The sequence below is a fragment of the Crinia signifera genome, chromosome 9, assembly GCF_055691185.1.
Source record: "Crinia signifera chromosome 9, ASM5569118v1, whole genome shotgun sequence".
Classification (NCBI taxonomy): domain Eukaryota; kingdom Metazoa; phylum Chordata; class Amphibia; order Anura; family Myobatrachidae; genus Crinia; species Crinia signifera.
This window is the reverse complement of record NC_139225.1, coordinates 39704710-39726438: the sequence shown is the minus strand read 5'-3', so window position 1 is coordinate 39726438 and position 21729 is coordinate 39704710. Positions and strand designations below refer to the sequence as shown.

The 21729-nt window shown below is 42.9% G+C and overlaps 1 protein-coding gene across 29 annotated transcripts in view; it reads left to right on the top strand.

Annotated features, from left to right (window-relative positions):
- The window catches only part of HUWE1 (HECT, UBA and WWE domain containing E3 ubiquitin protein ligase 1), a 123938-nt gene extending 102819 nt beyond the window's left edge, over nucleotides 1-21119 (top strand). For 21 of the 29 annotated variants that reach the window (XM_083158927.1, XM_083158933.1, XM_083158926.1 and 18 more), the window contains 22 exons: nucleotides 1136-1269; nucleotides 1379-1596; nucleotides 1699-1987; nucleotides 2305-2407; nucleotides 4773-5313; nucleotides 7589-8108; nucleotides 9038-9144; nucleotides 10413-10569; nucleotides 10676-10808; nucleotides 10892-11124; nucleotides 12097-12224; nucleotides 12607-12688; nucleotides 12798-12953; nucleotides 13029-13274; nucleotides 13423-13540; nucleotides 13963-14103; nucleotides 14284-14571; nucleotides 15208-15313; nucleotides 17830-17947; nucleotides 18287-18468; nucleotides 19085-19275; nucleotides 19833-21119. In XM_083158927.1, the coding sequence (XP_083015053.1) occupies nucleotides 1136-1269; nucleotides 1379-1596; nucleotides 1699-1987; nucleotides 2305-2407; nucleotides 4773-5313; nucleotides 7589-8108; nucleotides 9038-9144; nucleotides 10413-10569; nucleotides 10676-10808; nucleotides 10892-11124; nucleotides 12097-12224; nucleotides 12607-12688; nucleotides 12798-12953; nucleotides 13029-13274; nucleotides 13423-13540; nucleotides 13963-14103; nucleotides 14284-14571; nucleotides 15208-15313; nucleotides 17830-17947; nucleotides 18287-18468; nucleotides 19085-19275; nucleotides 19833-19935 (4294 nt within the window). In that variant the 3' untranslated portion in view covers nucleotides 19936-21119. The remainder of the gene's footprint in view (nucleotides 1-1135; nucleotides 1270-1378; nucleotides 1597-1698; nucleotides 1988-2304; nucleotides 2408-4772; nucleotides 5314-7588; nucleotides 8109-9037; nucleotides 9145-10412; nucleotides 10570-10675; nucleotides 10809-10891; nucleotides 11125-12096; nucleotides 12225-12606; nucleotides 12689-12797; nucleotides 12954-13028; nucleotides 13275-13422; nucleotides 13541-13962; nucleotides 14104-14283; nucleotides 14572-15207; nucleotides 15314-17829; nucleotides 17948-18286; nucleotides 18469-19084; nucleotides 19276-19832) is intronic. The other 8 variants (XM_083158934.1, XM_083158936.1, XM_083158935.1 and 5 more) reach the window with 4 other exon arrangements.
- Nucleotides 21120-21729: the final 610 nt, after the last annotated feature.

Sequence of the window (21729 nt, the reverse complement as noted above, 5' to 3'; positions counted from 1 at the left end):
AATTAATACATTTTATAAATAAAACATGCCACAGATTGCTAGATAATAACACTTACTGTATCTCTCAAATTGCCAATATTAAGCACCTACAGTACATATTTCTCCATTTCTGGACTAGGAACTACTCCCAACTTATGTCCATTTAATAAGGTGCTCATAAGCAAGGTTTTCTTTGACATCCAATATCTCTCAGTACATGCCAGCTATTAATGTGGAATTCTGAACATGGTATGTCATTTTAAGTGCAAATGATGATCCAAGTTGTATGCAGGGAATATTTTTTACAAAGATAGGATGTAGCACCTACTAGAAGATATTATAATCTGATTGGTTGCTATGTGCATACTCCGGACTTCAAAAGAACTCCCATCTTAGTAATTTTACCCCCCATAAAAGGCATTAGGAGTCCAAGTGGCTCAATGCGTTTCCCTGGGCTACAAACACTACCTTCTTCAGGAGCTTATTAGTAGCCATTTAAGATATAATTGTTACTGTCTGTCAATCTGTGGCATAAATTATTTACGAAACATCTTTGTTTTTTCAATTGTGTTGCGATGTCCATCTTTTGGGATTTTTTTTTTTAAATTAAGCGCTGATAGATATAAATATGATATATAGATATACAAACACAGGGACTCAACACTCACCATAATGAACTAACTCACCTTAGTATACAATTAATCAAATAAATAATGGGGTTTTAGTTCGTGAATTGATCAATGCATTGATCAATTCATGAACTAAAACCCCATTATTTATTTGATTAATTGTATACTAAGGTGAGTTAGTTCATTATGGTGAGTGTTGAGTCCCTGTGTTTGTATTTATTAGAGCATGTGGTCACAGGCCACTTCACCCCAACCTGGGAAGGGCGAGTGCTGCTTGTTGTGGTACTCTGTATCTATAGATATATATATATATCAGATGGTCCCAGCAAAGGAGACCAATGATCGGCACTCACGGGACTTGACAAACAGGCGTTTATTATATAACGTTTCGGTGGTCCACAGCCCCCGTCGTCAGGTAACAATGACATTATTCCTGGATAATCTACTTTTGTTATGGTGGTAATGGTATGGTCGCATATTGTAGATGTATGTGTCTTATGTCTTGTTATTGAACTTGCATCTTTCAGCTGTCCGATACCTCCCTCTGTAGAGCTGTCTTCTACTAGAGACCCTGCTGTAGCCTTGTTGGCAACAGATTCTAGTGGTATTCTGGAAGAACCTCTGCCCTCTACTAGTAGTGAAGACGAAGACCCATTGGCAGGTGAGACATTAGCTTCTTGGTGTCGCTGTAAAAATAGATTTTATGATTTTTAAGTTTTAGCCTGATATGAACATTATCCAATCCAAAAAAAATAAAAAATTAATTGCAGGTATCAATCTACCTGAAGGAGTGGATCCATCTTTCCTTGCTGCCCTTCCAGAGGATATTCGCAGAGAGGTCCTTCAGAATCAACTGGGCATCAGGCCACCTGCTCGGGCACCTCCTACTGCTGCCCCGGTCATTCCTCCACCTGTTGTGAGTAGTGCTGGGGTCACCGAGGTCAGCCCAGAATTCCTTGCTGCTTTACCTCCAGCCATTCAGGAAGAGGTATGTTTTTTAGACTAAACTTGTTGCTGTATGTAGTTTTGTCTTAAACTTTGGCCTACTGTTTTTATAATACTTACTGTTTTACATTCTACGGCACTTTAGGTACTAGCACAGCAAAGGGCAGAGCAGCAAAGACGAGAACTTTCCCAGAGCACCACCTCTGACACTCCAATGGATCCAGTGACCTTCATCCAGACTCTACCATCAGACCTGCGCCGCAGTGTTTTAGAGGACATGGAGGACAGTGTTCTAGCAGTGATGCCCCCTGATATTGCAGCCGAAGCACAGGCTCTGCGCAGGGAACAAGAAGCACGGCAGCGACAACTCATGCATGAGCGACTGTTTGGTCACAGCAGCACTTCAGCCCTCTCAGCCATCCTCCGAAGCCCAGGTACTATGAAATAGCCTACTTTTACATCTATTCTTTCAGATCAAAGTAGTTTTTACTTTTTAAAGCAGAGGTGCGGGAACCTTTTGCCCTCCAGCTATTGAACTATACATCCCAGCATGCCCTGCTACATTTTTGCTGTTTGACCATGCTCAAACTGTTGTAGGGCATGTTGGGGAGCGTAGTTCAGCTGGAGGGCTAAATAGTTCCTGCTTTTAAAGTTTTCTTTCTGTGTTAAAATCCATTCAAACATTAGTAATGGTAAAGACTTTCCATGTGTTAGTGGGTTATATTTCTGATTCTAGTCCTCCCTTTTCCAGCATTTACAAGCCGTCTAAGTGGAAACAGAGGGGTACAATACACACGATTGGCAGTGCAGAGGGGAAGCACTTTCCAGATGGGTAGCAGCAGTACCCACACAAGGTACAGATTTGTACATTTGCTTTTAGTCTGTTATGTTTTGCTTTTTTTTTTCTCCTCATTCATTGGTGAATTACATACAGGCTCTAGTAGCCTTGGAAAAAAGATATAGCGATATAGCAAGGGCACTAGGTGATATGCTGCCTTGTGAAGCAGCTGTTACTAAAATAGGGGGCGTCACTCCCCAAAAGCAAACATGGAAAAAATACTCAGGGTACATAACTGCGCTTTACACCAGATGGCATTTAAAATAATACACAATTTAATGCTGATAATAAAATGCAGTAAAAACAGTTATTGTTTTCTAAAAAGTGCAATATTGGCAGTATAGTCACCCGACTGTAGGTAAGTCTAGATGGAAATAAACAATAAAAAGTTTGTTCCTATACTGCCCCAAAGAACTTTGGTTATTTCCATCTGGACTTACCTACAGTCGGGTGACTATACTGCTAATATTGCACTTTTTAGAAAATAATTGTTTTTACAGCATTTTATTATCAGCATTAAATTGTGTATTTTAATTGCCATCTGGTGTATAGCGCAGTTACGTACCCTGTGTGTTTTTTTTTCTAGTAGCCTTGGACACTATTATTATTATTATTATAATAATTTTATTTATAAGGCGCCACAAGTGTTTCGCAGCGCCGTACAAAGGAACAATACAGGGAGACAAAACTTGGCATAACATTGAATAAATAACAAAAATACAGTACAAATAAAGAGCACCACAGTTCAATACACATTACAGCTTAAATGTAAGTAGTGAGGACCCAATCAACATACAACTAGAGGCTTGAGGCCAATGATGGAGATGAGTATGAAGATGGTCACTGAGTGTTGGAGTAAAGGAGAGCTGTTCACACAGAAAGAAAGTTCACACTCTTTTCTACTGAGCTAGTTATGTAGGGATTTGTGAGTTCGGAGACTTTCTCTAAATGTTTAAAAAAGAATGTCTGGCTGGTCACGGTTTCCGGTTCAACTAGAATAAATTAACCTTTGGCAGTCCAAATTTTTTTGCAGTTCAATCAGTCTGGTTTAAATTAATTGTAATTTATTTTAATTTTTTATAAAAAAATGGTCTACATTGAATGTTAAACGATGTTATTGTTATTTTAAAGTGGCTCACCATTGGGTCTGCTACTAGCGCTAGGGCTGTTGAGCCTGACTAGACTGAGTTGAAAGGGTTAATACAGGACACTATTTTTCAACTTTGTTTTCATTCAAATCTGAAAAATATATAGTGCTCATTGACCAATAAAGGACAACCTTTCGGTTGCACGTGTGACTAATCAGTATCTATAAAGACTATTTAAAGGCAGTTAAATTATTAGATAATTGGACTGACCTGAGGTCTTAAGCCCGTACACATGGGGGATATATCGCTCGCTATGAGCGATATATCGCTCAGTGTCCCGTTTGCATCAGCGACCAGAGATGGTCGCTGATGAAAAAGAAACTCCCAGGGGATCCCGGCAGTGGAAATCAGCTGGTCGCAGGAGCATGTTCCTGCGACCAGCGATCACTACGGGGGAGAAAACGGGAGCGCGCACCCGGCGACCTATCGCCGTGCACACTCCCATGCGCTCAGCGACCATATTGGCCGTGATATTAGACAAAATCGGCCCCGTGTGTACACAGCCTTAAACACAGCTTGCAGGCACTTGATTAGGAAACACTCCTGCCACCACCTAGTTAAGCACCAATACCAGCTGGGCAAAATAGGTTAGACTTGCATATAACTTTTTTGAAGTTCCCCTTTAAAAAAAATTCTTAAGTGCAAAGCCTTGTATTTTAAATTGCCAAACCTGAACATCCAGTGAAGTCATTTATTTATTACTAGCTAAAAGCCTGTCGAATTAACGGCTTCTGCGCTGTACTTTAACTTTGAGCTGTGATGTTTTTTTATACCACAAACTCTCCACCCCCAGTCCTTATCTGCTCCTACCTCCAATCTCTGTCTTTAAAGATCCCTCTGTCCTTATTCAGCAAGTTTAAAACTGATCAGTGTCTCTGCAAAAATAGTTTTCCCTTTCTGTTATGATCTATTCTAGCACACAAAGGAGTAATTTTGTCTGTCGAGTGGCCTCTAGTGATCACTTGCTGTGTGTGTGTGTGTGTGTGTGTGTGTGTGTGTGTGTGTGTGTGTGTGTGTGTGTGTGTGTGTGTGTGTGTATGTATGTATGTATGTATGTATGTGTGTATATGTATGTGTATATATATATATATATATATATATATATATATATATATATATATATATATATAGTGTATATATAATTTCTCTTGCTATGAAATATTTTTATTTGTAAAGAGACGTAGTACATTTTGTAGTAGCATTCATTTACAATCCTTGATGTTTTGTCACCAGGCCAGCGGGTAGCAATGTGGACAGCTTGCTGCGGCTACGCGGACGACTGTTGTTGGATCACGAAGCGCTCTCCTGTCTACTTGTGCTGCTTTTTGTAGATGAGCCGAAGCTAAACACCAGCCGCCTGCACAGGGTCTTGCGGAACCTCTGTTACCATGCACAAACCCGCAACTGGGTTATTAAAAGCCTTCTGTCAATCTTGCAGAGGAGCAGTGAGAGCGAACTCTGCATAGAAAGCCCCAAGTCTTCTCTTGGAGGCCCCGATAAAAGGGGAGCTGCCAAGGCGTGTTCCAGCCACGATAATCGGCCCCTAGAACTGCTGCATAAAATGGAATCCAAAAACTCTAATCAGCTCTCCTGGCTCTCTGTGTCAATGGATGCTGCCCTTGGCTGCCGAACAAATATCTTCCAAATCCAGAGGTCATTAGGGCGCAAGCACACAGAGAAACACACTGCCTGTGGCTCTACTGTACATATACATCCGCAGGCCGCCCCAGTGGTGTGCAGGCATGTGCTGGACACGCTGATACAATTAGCCAAGGTAAGTAACTAAGTGGCTACACCAGGGGTTCTCAATCTTTTTTGAATCACGGCACCCTAGAGTATCAAAAATTTTTCACGGCACCCCTAGGCCAAAAATTAATTTATTACATTGGGTTTATATGTGATTTTTTGGGTCAGGTATGTGGTAAAGGACAAGATTTGCTTCTGTTTGTACACATTTTATTATTGGCAGCCACCAGCATTGCTTTTGCTCATAAATAATAAACCATTGCTAATTTGAGTTGGTCCTGGACCACCAACCCAGGGCACCCCTGCATGGGTCCCGAGGCACCCTAGGGAGCCACGGCACACAGTTTGGGAACCACTGGGATACACTGTATTACTGTGAAAAAGCCTGCATGGACAAAGCTAACATTGCTGGTAGAACTTTATTTTAATAGTTCTGTTGCATAGTAAATAGAATTTGAAATGTTTCTAAATGAGTCCCATAATGCTGTGGTTAACCCTTTGAGTGCCAAGTGAATTTGTCGAAATAGGTGTGAAAATTGCTAACTTTTTTTTATTCATCATAATTAGCTGTAACAATCACTTTATATAGGGAATATAATCTTTATTTTACTTAACATTTTTTATTCGAATTATTATAACAAATGTGGTATTTTGGACACCTCTCAGATGTTGGCACTCAAAGGGTTAAGCAGTATCCACAGGAGACCAATTACTCTGACCATCTACACACCTCAAAATTTTCTGGCTTTCGTAGTACCTTGTTCACAGGAGGTGCTAACAGCACATTTTCCATGTGATGCTACTGGTGGACCTAGTCACGGTTGGTGCACCATAACCTGCTGAGGTAAAATGGGTGTATGGTTCCCTATGCAATAGAGGGGAGTACGGTCTAGCATTTTGATATTAGGTAGAGTATGTGTGGCCCAGTCCCCAGTGAATGGACCCAGTGGCATTTGACATCCCTCAATCATCTCCTAGTCTTCCCAGTAAGTAAATCCCACAGAATGGACAAAGCTGCTATCTTGGAGAAAAGCAAACCTGTCATTCTCTTCTGTAAAGGCTCCCATACACTTTGCGATTTGGGCCCACTTCCGGCAGATCATACCATGAAATAGGCTAAAATCGCAAGTGTATGACATCCGGTCAGATCCGATGTACGGAACTGCACATCCGATCTTTCTTATGGGCTAACCATTATTATTGTTTATTTATATGGCGCCTCAAAGGTTCCACAGCGCATATCAATACACAAGTGAGCAAAAACACATAATGAATTACAGTACAAGACAATTTAGGACAAGTACATGGTAAATATGGATAGTTGCATCAAAGGACAGGACACTGAAGCAATCATTAGGGTGGCAGATATATATATATATTCTATGTAAAAGCACCTGAGTAGAGAGGGCCCTGCTCGTGAGAGCTTACTTTCTAAAGGGGGATGTAAGATAAGATACATTTTATGTGCGGCCATCAGAGGCACATCATGGGTGCTAACCGCCTGCGATGTATCACAACTGATATTGAGTGGCGACCGGGGTGCGGCAAGGAGAATGGAATAGTTCTATTTTAGACTCTGCAGCCACTGATTGGCTTAGAGCGCTCTCAGCTGATCAGCGGCAACCCACATCCGATTTATCACATGTAAAAAAAAAAATCAAGTTGTGGCTGACTTGTGCTATGTATGGGGTTCTTATGACAGTAGTGGGGATTGTGTATTTCGGGGTTGGTTTTTTCTGTGGGCTTTTCTATTTCTTCAGCATATTTTTCAGTTCCATATCCTTCTGGATTGTGCAGCAGTCCTCTTCTTTCATTCCATTTTGTATCTCGATGGCCAAGTCTGGGAGCTAGACACAATAAATAAAAGGCTATCTGCGCAATGTCTTTGTCCCAAGTAGTTTTGGAGTTAACCTGATTTGTGCATGGCTGCCAAGTATGCAACTGCTTCATTGGCCTAGAAGGTGGTCAGGCAGCCTTTGTTGGGCACTTGTTCTTCATTAACTCTCACTGAAGCAACACACCCCATTTACTAAAATAAGATCCTGATAGAACTGTACAGCCTCAAACCTTTACAGTATAATCTGCACTATGCCAAACTCCCCTAATTTACACAGAATAAAGGTGATGAAATGTCCTTTGACTCTACAGAAATGGAGACCATTGCTGATTAATGCTAATAGTTCTCGAGTTCTACAATGCACAGGCGCATGTTTGCCATTTATGATTCGGGGATGAAAAGGTGTTAATGAGAATAAGCCTGTAAATTGTGGCTCCACTTTGACTTTGGCATCCTCTTTCCATAGGTGTTCCCTAGCCATTTCACGCAGCAGAGGACCAAAGAATGCAATGTAGAGAACAGTGAAAATAAGGAGAGGAGTATAAAACTGACTTGTAGTCCTTGTCTTACTCCATCCAGCAACAGTGGAGCAAGCAACATCTCCACAGACTTCTGGGACTTGTTAGTCAAGTTAGACAACATGAATGTGAGTCGGAAAGGCAAAACCTCGATAAAATCTGTGCCTGTGAGCTCTGGAGGAGAAGCGGAAAGTTTGCAATGTAGCCTGGAAGCCTCTCCATTGGGACAACTCATGAACATGTTATCTCATCCCGTCATCCGACGGAGTTCGCTGCTTACAGAGAAACTGCTCAGACTCCTCTCCCTCATATCTATTGCCTTGCCCGATAACAAATTGCCAGAAGCTATTACTAATCAGGGCAATGCCATTGTTCCTGCACCTGCCCCTACGCCTGCAACGGCACCAGTACCTCTGCCTGTTCCTGCTGTAACTGTTCCGACAATTGCCAATACAAGCTTGGTATCAAGTGAGTACAGCTTATTTTATTGGTTTTGTGCACAAATGGGTTATCTGGAATCCACACCTGAAATTGACCTCCATTAAAGAACAAATGCGAGTCATTTCTGCACCACGTGATTGTCATACACCCAGACCTAAACAGCTGAGAAGCCTCCTACCCCTTTCACATCGCAAATGCCAGGTTGCACCCATGATTTGGACACTGAGCTGTCCCGGGAGCCACCCGGCAATTGCAAGGTGAAGCTCCCCTCAGCTGGTGTCACTCAGGGACGGGGCGTCAAGGGGGCAGAGGAGGAGGCAGCGCTTGGAGCTGATGCTGCCTCCTCCCTATAGTGTTACTGGGACCTGGGTCACTCCAATCTGGTTTACCCATTTACACTGCCCAGCAGCCCAGGTCTGACTTGGGTTAAACCCTTCTTTTATCCCGAGTCGGAATGCTTGACTGCTGGACCCGGGTTTTTACTATTGGTGCTTTCACACCACACAGTGACCCGGTCAGACCTGGGTTATTTGTTTGGTATATGAAAGGGGTATAAAATATATCAATGTTTAATGTAGAGGGTAATGTCAGTGGTAACACTGGAGCAGAAATGGATTTAAAACCATACACATATAGAGCACAGAGCAATGATAAGCGGTTTGGATTTGACGGTTATTCCTACTAAATTCAGAATGGAAAGTGTGACTAAACGTCCTCTTCAAAGATGTCTTGGATTTATATAGGCGATCCAACACATCTGAGTTTGTGGAACGGGGACATTTTGCCTCGCTTTAAGGTCCAAATTTGGCGGGAAAAAGATTTGCATCTGAACTGCTCATCTCTAATGTAAATAGTTTTCTGAATGTTGGTTGAGTGTTGTCACAGACTTACAGATAGCACCACAATTTGTATTACAACTGTTAACCAGAAATCTCAAAACTTTGTTCTTTCTGAAGCGGTGATGAAAAGTATTAAGTCCACAGCAAAATCTCATGAGTCCAGCGCACCTGACAAGATGGCAGCTTCAGGGCTGACAGAAAAACAGCTACAGCTCTCTGTTGAGGTGAGTATTTCCCACAGCTGATCATGGGGGGACATTCACAGACTTCCATTTACTTCTCTGTTTGGAGATTAAATATTTAAGTTTGCTTATCCATTATACTATTTAATAAAAAACAAAAACAAATCTGGAACGTTTAAACGCGGCACAAGAATAAATCACTAGATGCATTGGGGGAAATTTACTAAAGGTGCCCATACACGTTACAATTATTGTATACAATATCGCATCTCGGTTTTGCGTTGAGATTAGATCAGATCTAGTACAAAAAATATGTGCTGCACATACTTTTTGTACTAGATCTCATCGCAAAACCAAGATGCGATATTGTATACAATAATTGTAACGTGTATGGGCACCTTAAGATGGGAGTTATATTTCACATGGGATTTTTCTATGGGAAACCAATCAGATACGATCTATTATCTTCTAGAAGGTGCTAAATAAGTAGATTTTGAATTGTTGCCCATAGCAACATCTCATGTGAAGTAGAATTACCATCTTAGTAAATTAACCCCCATTGTATGGGAAAAAGTGATTTTATAGAATGTACTTCAGTGGTCAGTCTTCATTACCCCACACAGTGCATGTTTTGCTGGTAACCCCGCAGGTGTACTAATTACTCAGACACATTTTATAAGGTCCGCAGGTGGAGTTAATTATTTCACTTGTGATTCTGTGAGGAGACCTGCAAAACATGGACTGCGTGGGGTAATGGGGACCGAGTTCCCTGACCACTGGTGTACTTGATAAATTCTACTTGTCCACTCTGTAGGACATTTGAGACCTTTTCCCCACAGTTATTTATTACCACTTATTTATATTACTAGTTATTTATATAGCACACACATTCCGCAGCGCTTTACAGACAATATTTGAACATTCACATCTGTCTGTCCCAGTGGAACTTACAATCTATACTCCCTACCACATGTACACGCGCACACATTCATTCTAGGGTTAATTTTTGTTGGGAGCCAACTAACCTAGCAGAATGTGGGAGGAAACCAGCACGGGAAGAATAAACAAACTCTGCACAGTTAAGGCCATGGTGGGAATTAAATCCATGACCTCAGTGCTGTGAGGCATTAATGCTAACCATTACACCATCCGTGTAATGGTAAGCATTATTTCAGCATAATTTCCGTAGAGATTTTCAGAACCACATTTTGCCAACCCAGCATTAATAACATTTCCCGTGAGTAGAAAACAATGGCATTAGTTTGTCACCAAGTATGACTTGTAATTTTTTTTTCTCCCATTACTTCAAGGTTCTGACCTCTCACTCGTGTTCAGAAGAAGGATTAGAGGACGCAGCAAATGTGTTACTTCAGCTATCAAGAGGTGATACTGGGACACGGGACACTGTCTTGAAATTGCTGCTCAGTGGGGCTCACCATTTGGGCTACACTTTGTGTAAACAGATAGGTAAGCAAAGAAGCTGTCTCTGTAGACTCAGGGTAAGTTGGACACTATTGTCCGCAATAACATTCTTAAAGTTTGATTGTGATCTTCATTGGTTTCTCCCCCACAGGTACCCTTTTAGCTGAGTTGAGAGAGTATAATCTTGACCAGCAGAGGCGTGCCCAGTGCGAGGTGCTCTCTCCTGACGGCATGCCTGAGGAGCAGCCTCACAACACCAAGGCAAAGGGGAAAATGCAGAGCAGGTGAGTTTGATGTCCTGTATCGTTGTATTTTGCACAAACGGCTTTCTTTGAAGTAAAGGGCATAATTCAATTTAAATTGTTAGGTCTCTCCCCACTCCGTCTCTGCGATCTAGGTTTGACATTGCAGAGAGTGTGGTTATCGTAGCTTCCCAAAAGCGACCGCTGGGAGGCAGAGAACTCCAATTACCATCAATGTCAATGCTGACGTCAAAGACATCCACACAAAAATTCTTCCTGCGAGTACTACAGGTTATCATCCAGCTCAGAGATGACACGCGCAGAGCCAACAAGAAAGCCAAGCAGACCAGCAGATTAGGTGGGGAATTGATTGATGGATCTTTTTAACTTGAGAATTGCAAGCAATACAATTAGGCAATGGGGCAGCTTCTTCTGCTTTTGGTTACATTCTAGTTCATTATCGTAACAAAGTCATCCTGCGTAACCTTTTTTTGGCCAGGGCCCACTTTATGAATACGTTTTTGGTCTTTTACTTTATAGAAATGTATATTAATTATTTTGCGCTTGCAAATGCAACACCTGGTTGTTATGTGACCTTAAACGTTATGCTCTTTAAGGAGTGAGTACAACAGTGTACTCCTTTTTAGGTTTCTGTTGATTCTGTTACGTCTCTTGAATATTCGCTAACCGTTATTACAGAGTAACTTGTGCGCACATACACCAGGTGCCCATTTACCAGTTTGGGTTGTGGGTAAATGGTATTCTGTTTAACATTATAGTAGTTGGTTTATGGACATATTAAAATGTGGGACGTGACAATGTATGGGTCTATTTTTCTCCTACTTCCTCTAAGGGACACTGGGACTGTGGTACAGATGGGGTTGAGTGGGTGTTGTATTGAAATACACAAACCAGTCTAAGCACATTACATCTTACTAATATGGAGTGCATTTCTCCAGCTAGTTGAAATGTCATCTTTGAAAACCCATGCAGTTCCTCATCCCTGCCTTTGGTGTCGCTCTCTGCTGTGGTGTTTCCAGCGCAGGACTGGTCTGCATATATTACAGATCACACTGCTAGAAGCACTACAGCACAAAGAGACACCCCAGACAGGGAAGAGAAACTGCACAAATTTTGAAAGCTGCAGGGTGCTAGAATGAACACTAAAATGATATTGGCAGAAGTGAGAGATGTGAATGTGTATGGATACTCACTGCTGGAAAAGGGATATCTACCCATGGAGGAATTGCTGTTAGTTTTGGGGCTTGTTTTATTGTAAGTTAAGGGAGTGGATGCATGATATGTTTTCCTTACTGCCATCTTCTTGCAGGGGCTGCCAGTCTGGCCTCGGCTAGCAGCATTCAGGCAGCTGTGCAGCAGCTGGAGGCTGAGGCTGATGCCATTATACAAATGGTACGTGAGGGTCAAAGGGCGCGGAGACAGCTGCAAACTGCAACGGTTAGCATGATGACTGGCGCTGGCAGAACATATATCCTTAGTTTGTTCCTCCCTTTTTCTTTTAGTCTTTTATTTGATTTCATTTTACACCCCTTAATAACCCCCCCTCCTTCCCTTTTGGACTTGCTTGTATGTCTGTCCTGTATGTATCTGTGCTTCTCATCTGATGCTGCCTTCTGCATGTGTTTTACTTGGCTCGGCAGTTGGAGAAGATCCTAGCTTTTGCAATCCATAGGAGTGCTTTGTGTGGAATGCATGGCTTCATAACGTCCTGCTTTATGTACCATTTATTTCTTATCATAACACCCCGTCTCATCTCTCCACATCCATGCGTACGCCACAGCTGTTATCCATCCAGGTAACTCATCTTTGTCTTACTCAGGCGGAGGGTTCTACACGCAGGGAGGAGTCTCCTATGGATGTTGACCAGCCGTCGCCTGCCACACAGGACACTCAGTCAGTTGGTCAGTGTACAGTTAATGAATGAGCTCAGATTACAGAGTTGTATGATATCGGCCACGTAATTGTGGAGTTCTTTCAGCTGCAGAGTGAAGACCTTCTCCTTGTTTCTAGGTTCTGAAGCCGCTCAGGCTGCTGAAAAGAAAGAGGAGGAGAGGCTGCCGGAGTTGCCCTTGCTGAGCGAGCAGCTGAGCCTGGATGAACTGTGGGACATGTTAGGAGAATGTTTGAAAGAGCTGGAGGAGTCTCATGACCAGCATGCTGTTCTAGGTAACCACGGTTCTCAGCCTTCTTCTCACATACGTTTCTTCATTGCTTGCATATTTACCACCTGCATTTCTCTAGTTCTCCAGCCTGCTGTTGAAGCCTTCTTCCTGGTCCATGCAACAGAGAGAGAAAGCAAGCCTCCTGTACGGGACACTCGGGAAAGCCAGCTGTCTCATATAAAAGATGAGCCACCACCTTTATCTCCTGCACCCCTCACCCCCGCCACACCTTCTTCCTTAGATCCCTTCTTTTCGAGGGAGCCCTCATCTATGCACATCTCATCAAGCTTGCCTCCCGACACACAGAAGTTCCTACGCTTTGCAGGTAGGACATTGCAAATAAGGTTTACCCATGAAAAGTTAGAACTCACACTTTTGTACTCTTATAATGGTGTAAATGCAGTTGTGAGGTCTCTGAAACGATTTGGAATTTTTTGTTTGTTTCTATTGACGACCTTCCTTTTATTTTATAGAGACACACCGCACTGTGTTAAATCAGATACTCAGGCAGTCCACTACTCACTTGGCCGATGGACCCTTTGCAGTTCTTGTGGATTATATCAGGGTTCTGGACTTTGATGTCAAACGCAAGTAAGCATCATCCAAAAAAGCATTTTGTGGCAAAAAGATGTCCATTTATATACAGTATATTCTTTTCCTGGTTTTAGCTTTTCTTCATGGCGATGGTTGTTATGGGGCCTACACACATAGCGACAGGAGCTTTGTGCTGAGTGATCTAGTATTGCACATAGATTGCTCAACCACGTGGAACCAGCGGTGTGTGCGGAGCTTTCTGTCGCTGTCCGCGTTCTCACGGGGCGAATACTAGATATTTCAAGCCTAGCCTGTCTATAGCAATGTGCAGGACTTTTGAGAAGATATGTATATTCATTAAATTGAAGTCTTATTTTGTATGACATGCAGTCAATACATATTCTCTCAATTTGATGAGCTAGCCTGAAATGTTCATTGCTTTTCAGCAGTTTAACCACTAAATGTTTGTTTGCGCACAGATATTTCCGCCAGGAGCTTGAGCGACTGGACGAAGGGCTGCGAAAGGAAGATATGGCTGTACATGTGAGAAGAGACCATGTTTTTGAAGACTCTTATCGAGAGCTGCACCGGAAATCCCCAGAAGAAATGAAGAACAGATTGTGAGTGTTGCTGCGAATGTGGAGTGTTAAGTTAATGAATTCTCCTACGTATCTTGACTCTGTTGCTATAGTTTGGGGGTTATCGCACTCTCCTAACTCACACTGGCATTGACTGAGATCATGTATTAATTTTAAAGGTTCATTACCAGTGGATATTGATACTCTCTCTCCTCTTCATAGGTATATAGTGTTTGAGGGGGAAGAAGGTCAGGATGCTGGTGGACTTCTCAGAGAATGGTACATGATCATCTCCAGGGAAATGTTTAATCCTATGTATGCTCTGTTCCGAACATCGCCTGGCGACAGAGTCACCTACACAATCAATCCTTCCTCCCACTGCAACCCGAACCACCTCAGCTACTTCAAGTTTGTCGGTCGAATAGTCGCTAAAGCAGTGTACGACAACAGGCTACTGGAGTGCTACTTCACACGGTCCTTCTACAAACACATCTTGGGAAAATCAGTCAGGTGGGTACAGTGTGGTCAGTCCCTGGATAGCTCTTGATGCCTACAGCCCTGAGAATTGCAGGCAAATTTACAAGCACTCAGTGTGGCATTGGCTCCCTTACTCCTGATTGAACAAAGTCTTCAGAGTTTGTTATACCCCTTTCACACCAAGAAGAAACATACCGGGCTTTTCAACTTGGTAATTTGCTAAATAACCTGGGTTTTTCTCAGGTGTGAAAGGGTCAACCTGGGTCTTAAATTTTGGGTCAGCAACCCGGGATTTAAGGCCCATTTTGACCCTTTCACACCAGAGAAAAATTTTGGTTATTCAGCAAATTACCTTGTTTAAAAAGCTATAACCTGGTAATTTACTGCTCAGTTTGGATGGGGGTCGGCCTGCACCCGGCACTCAAAAATGATGTACTTATTTATGTTGTTCTTTAGAACGGTTACTTAGCTGGGAGATGAAGCTGGGTATTTTATTTTGGTCTTAGGGTGCCATGAAGATAAAATCACTGATTTAATGTCTTTGACACCTAAACTCAGTTGACTGTGCACAGTGAAAGAATTTTGCTTGACTGCTCACCATACACTATCCTCACCAGGGAGCATACAGTATGTTGGTCTCACTTGTAAATGAGGACTTGTGCATTGTAGATACACAGACATGGAGAGTGAGGACTATCACTTCTATCAAGGATTAGTCTATCTGCTTGAGAACGATGTCTCCACACTGGGGTACGACTTGACATTCAGCACTGAGGTAAGTACAAGTCTACAGTGTTTAGTAAAACGTCAAGGTTTTTGTTGGCGTGAAGCGATTATATTCCTTTTGCTTGGTTGTGTTAGCCGCGCGGATTCCACTAGCGTTGCCTTCTGTGGCAAGCAGCATTGCGTTCTTGTAGGTTTATGCTTTCTAAGTCTGATCAGTAATGATAGTGAATATGCTTCAAAAAAGTTATATTTTTTTGGTGCTGACAGGAGCCAACATGCACCTTAGAGATGAGCTGCAATAAACAGCCATACTTCATTTTTATTCTTATTTTTACACTGACTGGAGTTGGTGACAGAGCAGCAGCGCAGGGGGTCTGTTAGACACCAGCACTGCTGCTCCATCACCTGGGCCCGGCAGCTAAAGCACCACACATCTGTTAATAACAGCAGTCAGCCCCGGACACTCAGGAGAATACAGCCGCAGCCAGGCACCGGGACACCGATAGAAGGTAACGTGTTCCCCGCAATGGGGTTGTAGCGGCTGTGGCAGGGGGGCGCAGGGCTGCGCTATCAAGCAGACGGCTGGTCCTCCAACCGCTCCTGCTCAACAACCAGGGATTCAAGTGTCTGGGCAGCAGCGCCGGTAGCAGCGCTGTTCGGCGCGCACCAGATCCCCAATGTTTTACCAGCGCTGCATGAGATCATCTTCCCTAGCGCCCAATTGTTAGCAGGAGGAGTGAGCTCTCCCCACACAGCCCCTCCCTTGGAGACATTAGGAAGGCATGCCCATACAGGTTCCTGCCACTAAAGCTGCTTTCACTTTGCAAAATAAAGGGTTGCACCAGGACTTCGAAACGGGTCAGTCATGGAGCGAACCTTTTATTTTGGGATGTTCACTTTCCCACAGGGAACAGGCAATAAGGCTGCCGGACGGGGTCCCGACAGTCATTAACCCAACAGTCATTAACCCAACGTCGGGATCCTGACTGTTAAAACACTGACGGCCGGGTTCCCGACGGCCGTCAGCTATTTTCCCTCGTGGGGGTGCACGACCCCCATAGAGGGAGAATAGAATAGGTGGCGAGCGCAGCGTGGCGAGCCCGCAATCGGCTTTGTTGCGCTGGCCACGCTGTCTGAGACCAGGCAGTCGGGATCCCGACTGTCGGTGAATCATACCACACCCGGCAATAATGCCGGTTTGCTGATGTCATCTGGAGGCGCGGCGGGGAGGAGGCAACACTCAGAGCTGGTGCTGCTTCCTCCATAGTGTGAATGGGGAACTGGTCGCTCTACCTGTTTAACCCATTTACACTGCTAAGCAACACTGCAATGAACCGGTAAGAACTCTGCTTTTTTACTGGTTCATATAGCCGTGTTGCTACCTCTTTAAGGGACACGGTTACCCCTTTCACATCGCACTAATTAACGGTAATTAGTTGTGATGCGAAAGGGGTATGATCTTTTGTGCCTGGCAGCACATGTGAAGGGACACAGTGAGCAACTCCTTCACTGCCAGAGACAATCCTCCCTGTATTCTCCAAGGAGACCGGTTACAGAGTTTGTGCCCCAGTCAGCCATAGCTGCTTAAAGAGCTTAGTGCCATTTTTCGTTACAATGTTTCGGTGATAGTGTTAAAGCAGTACACAGTATACTGCTTGTCAGAAGTATACTGTGTTAGCTGTACCATATAGGCTGCCTGTCTATTTCACTGCATTATACAGTATGCCTTGTAAAAGCTTGCGGTATACTGCTTTAACACTATCACTGCCTGTCAGATGTATACTGTTTAAACTGTGCCTTCTACTGTTTACTGTGGATTTACTACCTACACCATGGGTCTTCAACCTGTGGCCCTCCAGATGTTGTGAAACTACATGTTCCAACATGCATTGCCACATTTTTTCCTATAAGAGCTTGCCAAAAACCCTCAGGGCATGCTGGGACATGTAGTTCCACAACATCTGGAGGGCCACAGGTTGAAGACCTCTGCCCTACACTATAAGGACTTTGTGCTGGGTATACTTTGTATTTCTTGTCCTAAGGACAAGTCGGACTAATGTATCAGGCCTTTACAGACATTTACTGAATGCAGCCAGAGCAGTTATACCTTGGTACTGGAGATCTACTGCACCTCCTCCCCTCTCCCGGTGGCTCCGGAGAATTAACTTCTATATGTCCATGGAAAACCTTGCATCTTTTCTGAACCACTCCTCCCATACCTATTGAATGCCACATGGTATGGCTGGTTAAAATTGAAACAATCCCCAGATGACTCCATACACTCTGTCTGGCCCTAACTCTAACACCTTTTTTTTTTTTTTATCTCTTTTACTCTGCATTTTTGTTGTAGTATAAGTGAAATATGAGCAATTCATCTTGCTTAGTAAATGAACGCAGCCCTATTTATGTTCTGCTTAAATGTTGTATTCTGCCTATTTAAAAACCTTTGTATGTATCAGAAGAACACTGTTATACTATATTGATGTTTTGAAACAAATGTAATAAAAATTTATTGCATAAAAAGACAACTTTGACATATGTACCTTACATTTCTGATACATGCAGGTTCAGGAATTTGGTGTCTGTGAAGTCCGTGACCTAAAGCCCAACGGTGCAAACATTCTGGTTACAGAAGATAACAAGAAGGAATACGTTCACCTTGTGTGCCAGATGAAGATGACCGGTATGTAAGACTTGGGAAATGTCATGTACGGTCTGCTGAAGCCGCTGTATCCCTGAAGAAGCCCTGCAAGCATTTCTCTTGTACATGCTGGAAGCTTGTGTCCAATCTGGCCTAGCAAACACTGCTTCAAACTGTGTCTTAGCTGCTGCACTTGGGTCACACTGGCAATATCCTGGATTTTTCACGCAATGTGAAAGGGGTACTGCAGCAGCTACAGTCAATTGGTCTGAGCTGCCGAGCACATTTGTTTCATTGCCATTTTCCTTTATCAGCTTTTGCGGTTTCGTCGGCCAATCTATGATATTTATAGCAATGTTCACCTGACTCTTCTGCTTTCAGGTGCAATCCGCAAGCAGTTGGCTGCTTTTTTGGAGGGTTTCTATGAAATTATTCCCAAACGACTCATCTCCATCTTCACAGAGCAGGAACTGGAGTTGCTCATCTCTGGTTTGCCCACAATAGATATTGATGACTTGAAATCCAATACAGAATATCACAAGTACCAGTCAAACTCGATACAGGTGAGGCCTCCGCTGCATGGTGGTGTAATGAGGTCTGAGCCAGCAGTGTCAGATATTTATTTTCAGGTCATGTAGATCATAGCGTGAATTATTATGGTGTCTGCTATTGAGCCATTTCTCTTGTGTAGTTACCAGTTAATATTGGAAAAAAGCACTTTTAGGTGGAAGCTGAACCAAACCGGATGGAGCAGATAACGACGGGGCTCATTACACAGTACCTATTGGCTAAATATTGGTTTGGGACAACATTAAAGTGCAACAGGCTAGTGGAAAAGACAGCTGCACTTTGTGTGTATATATGTATATATATGTGTATATATATATATATATATATATATATATATATATATATATATATATATATATATATATATATATATATATATATATATATATATAAACACACAACCTTCTTTGGTATTAATAAGGTAAATCTGTCACCTATACACAACACAAATAGTGTACTGCTAAATTGTAGCAACATTTGCCAAAACAAATCAGAGCAATTAAACGTATTATGCAAATCCAATAATGAGCACGTAGCTGGCGTATGTTACTGCTAGCTGGAAATGGACCTCATGTTTAGTAAAATATAACCGCTACATTTCTGTTACAGATCCAATGGTTCTGGAGGGCGTTGCGCTCCTTCGACCAGGCTGATAGAGCCAAGTTTCTTCAGTTTGTCACTGGAACTTCCAAGGTCCCGCTGCAGGGCTTTGCAGCTTTGGAGGGGATGAACGGCATCCAAAAATTCCAGATACACAGAGATGACCGATCAACAGACAGGCTGCCTTCGGCCCACACGTGGTAAGTAACGAAGCACAGTCATTTCCTACTTAATATATTGTGTGGGGAAGAGAATGGTGCAGCTCCATGGAGGAGATATAGGCTCCGCAGCAAGGACAGATGCCCTGTAAAGTTGATTGCCTGACACAGGTCTTTCACCTTGGCATGATAGTTAAGCCATGTTTATGGACTTAAGTCCATACACAGTGGGCGATTTTGCCCAGCAAGTATGCTGACAAACGCTTAGTGCAAACACACCGAACGGGTTCCCCCCTTTTTAGATTTTTTTTTTTCCCTGACCCTATGGAAAGCGATCTACCCCGTTGCTCATCTGCTGCTGGTGATGCGTAAGCACGCATCAGTGCTAATTGCTGCAGCGTACACAATGGGCGGCTTTGGAGCTGAAAGCAGCTCAAACGAGTAAGCTGAGCGGCTTTCAGCTGAAAGTAGCCCAGTGTAAATGGGATTATTCTCTGCCGTATGCATGTTGTGTGTTGCCATGATCTGTATTTAATCAAGATTCTGTTTTGTAAGTCTGAACTGGTAATTTGTAAAAAAAAAATTATTTATCTCTTCAGTTTTAACCAGTTGGACCTTCCAGCCTATGAAAGCTATGAAAAGCTACGTCACATGCTGCTTCTGGCCATTCAGGAATGCTCTGAGGGGTTTGGCCTGGCCTAGGATTATCCCGCTGTGTATGGTTTCTACTGCTGGACATTTAAAGAGAGAAAAAGCAAAACCAAGCCATGCATCTATCTCGCTCGCCCTGCTGGCATCAAGAAAGAGGGACTTGCCTTCTAAAAAGTTGCCGTCTGTCTCCGGTTCCCTTCCAACGGTGAACCGGCTGTGCTGAGACTTGAAAACACTGCTCTGAAGAATGTAGAGAACAGAGAGGAGCAGGGGGAAAATTATATAGTATATAAATATATATTTTTTTTCTGTTTTGCTTTTCTTCAGTTTTGCCTAAGGATGAGTTGATTCACTCAGCTCTTCTAAAGAAAAAAAAATCTCTGAACGCAGGGTAGAGAAGCTGATGAAAATGGTTACAAAAATAAAAAATATTTGGAACCGCAAAGAACCAATGGAAGAGGAGGAAACTAGAGCACTCGTTATGAAACAGCCACTATTCCAACGCTATTTTTTTTCAGCTTCAAATAAAAAATACTGAGGTGTTTACCTGTAAATAAACCACTGAATGGAAATACCCTATCAATACAGTTTTTTATTTCGTGCCCATCTTTCTGGTGGTGGTTGAACAAATTTGGGAAAGTTTGGAAGGGGTAGTTGGATGGCAGTTATGTAAGTAGCAGGAACAAAAGGACACTGCCTACAAGAGTTTGAAATACCGTGGGCAAACTAGGCTACCAGTAGACTGTGCAGAGACCTTTTCTTGTTACCAACCTACTGTCTTTGCAAGAGCATAGCGGGAACAGAAAACTTGCAGTATGAATTGCAAGGGGCCGGGACAGTAATGCTCTAGCCAAGGTTCATATATTTTTTTTGTTTTTTTTTCCCCTCCAATATTTATTCTTTTTCCCCCTTCATGATTTTGAGGTTTGGATTGCTAGGATTTTCTGTTTTTGAATGTTTTTTTTTTTTTTTTTAATTTCTCTTAAAATCAAAATAAAAAGAAGAGCTGAAGAAAAACAACGTAAGAGTTTTGCTGCAAGTTTTCGAGCACTGGGAAGGGAAGTGGTTGGAAGGGCAGGGGTGTTTCAGTGGATATTTTGGCCATTTTGACAGAAGGTTTTCATTTTGGCCCGGTTTTCCTAACACACGCCTCACATGTTGTGCACAAATGCACAGTCAGCTAGACCATTAAAGAGAAGAAAAAGTGGTTAAATAAAGGTTTAGTTTGAAAGCCATTCAGTTGTCAGTCTTTGTCAGTATGTAGAGCTGAGAATGTTCTAAGTAATCTTATAAAGTGAAATGCCACCATGGTATGGGTCATTGGTTCGACATGCATTAGGGTCAACCATTGAGGTCGGCTGGGCTTTGGCAATGTCAACCTATTCCATGTGTTGACCTAAGTCGACAGGGTTGGAAGGTCAAAAGCACTTAGGCCGACAGTCAAAAGGTCGACATGATTTTTTTCACGCTTTTGCCCCGAATGTCAACAGTCAACATGGACACCCGTCAGCGTGTATAGCTTCCTGTTGCGTAGCTGGCTGCGCTCACCATGCTTCGGGCACGATGCCTTGCTGCGCTCGGCACACTATTTTATTCCACTACACCATAGTGAATTGGTAGAACATGAAATACCATTTGTCAGCACCTAACTGCTCATGAAAAACCTGCCAAACAGCATATTGACCTAATGCTTGTCGACCTTCGGTGGTTAACCCAATGCATGTCGACCTAATAACTATCACCATGCTGTGCACAAAATAATGCACAGGCTAGACCAGTGGTAGCCAACCCTAGCCCTCGAGAGCTACCAACAGTTCACAATTTACAGACAACCTAGCTGCTGCA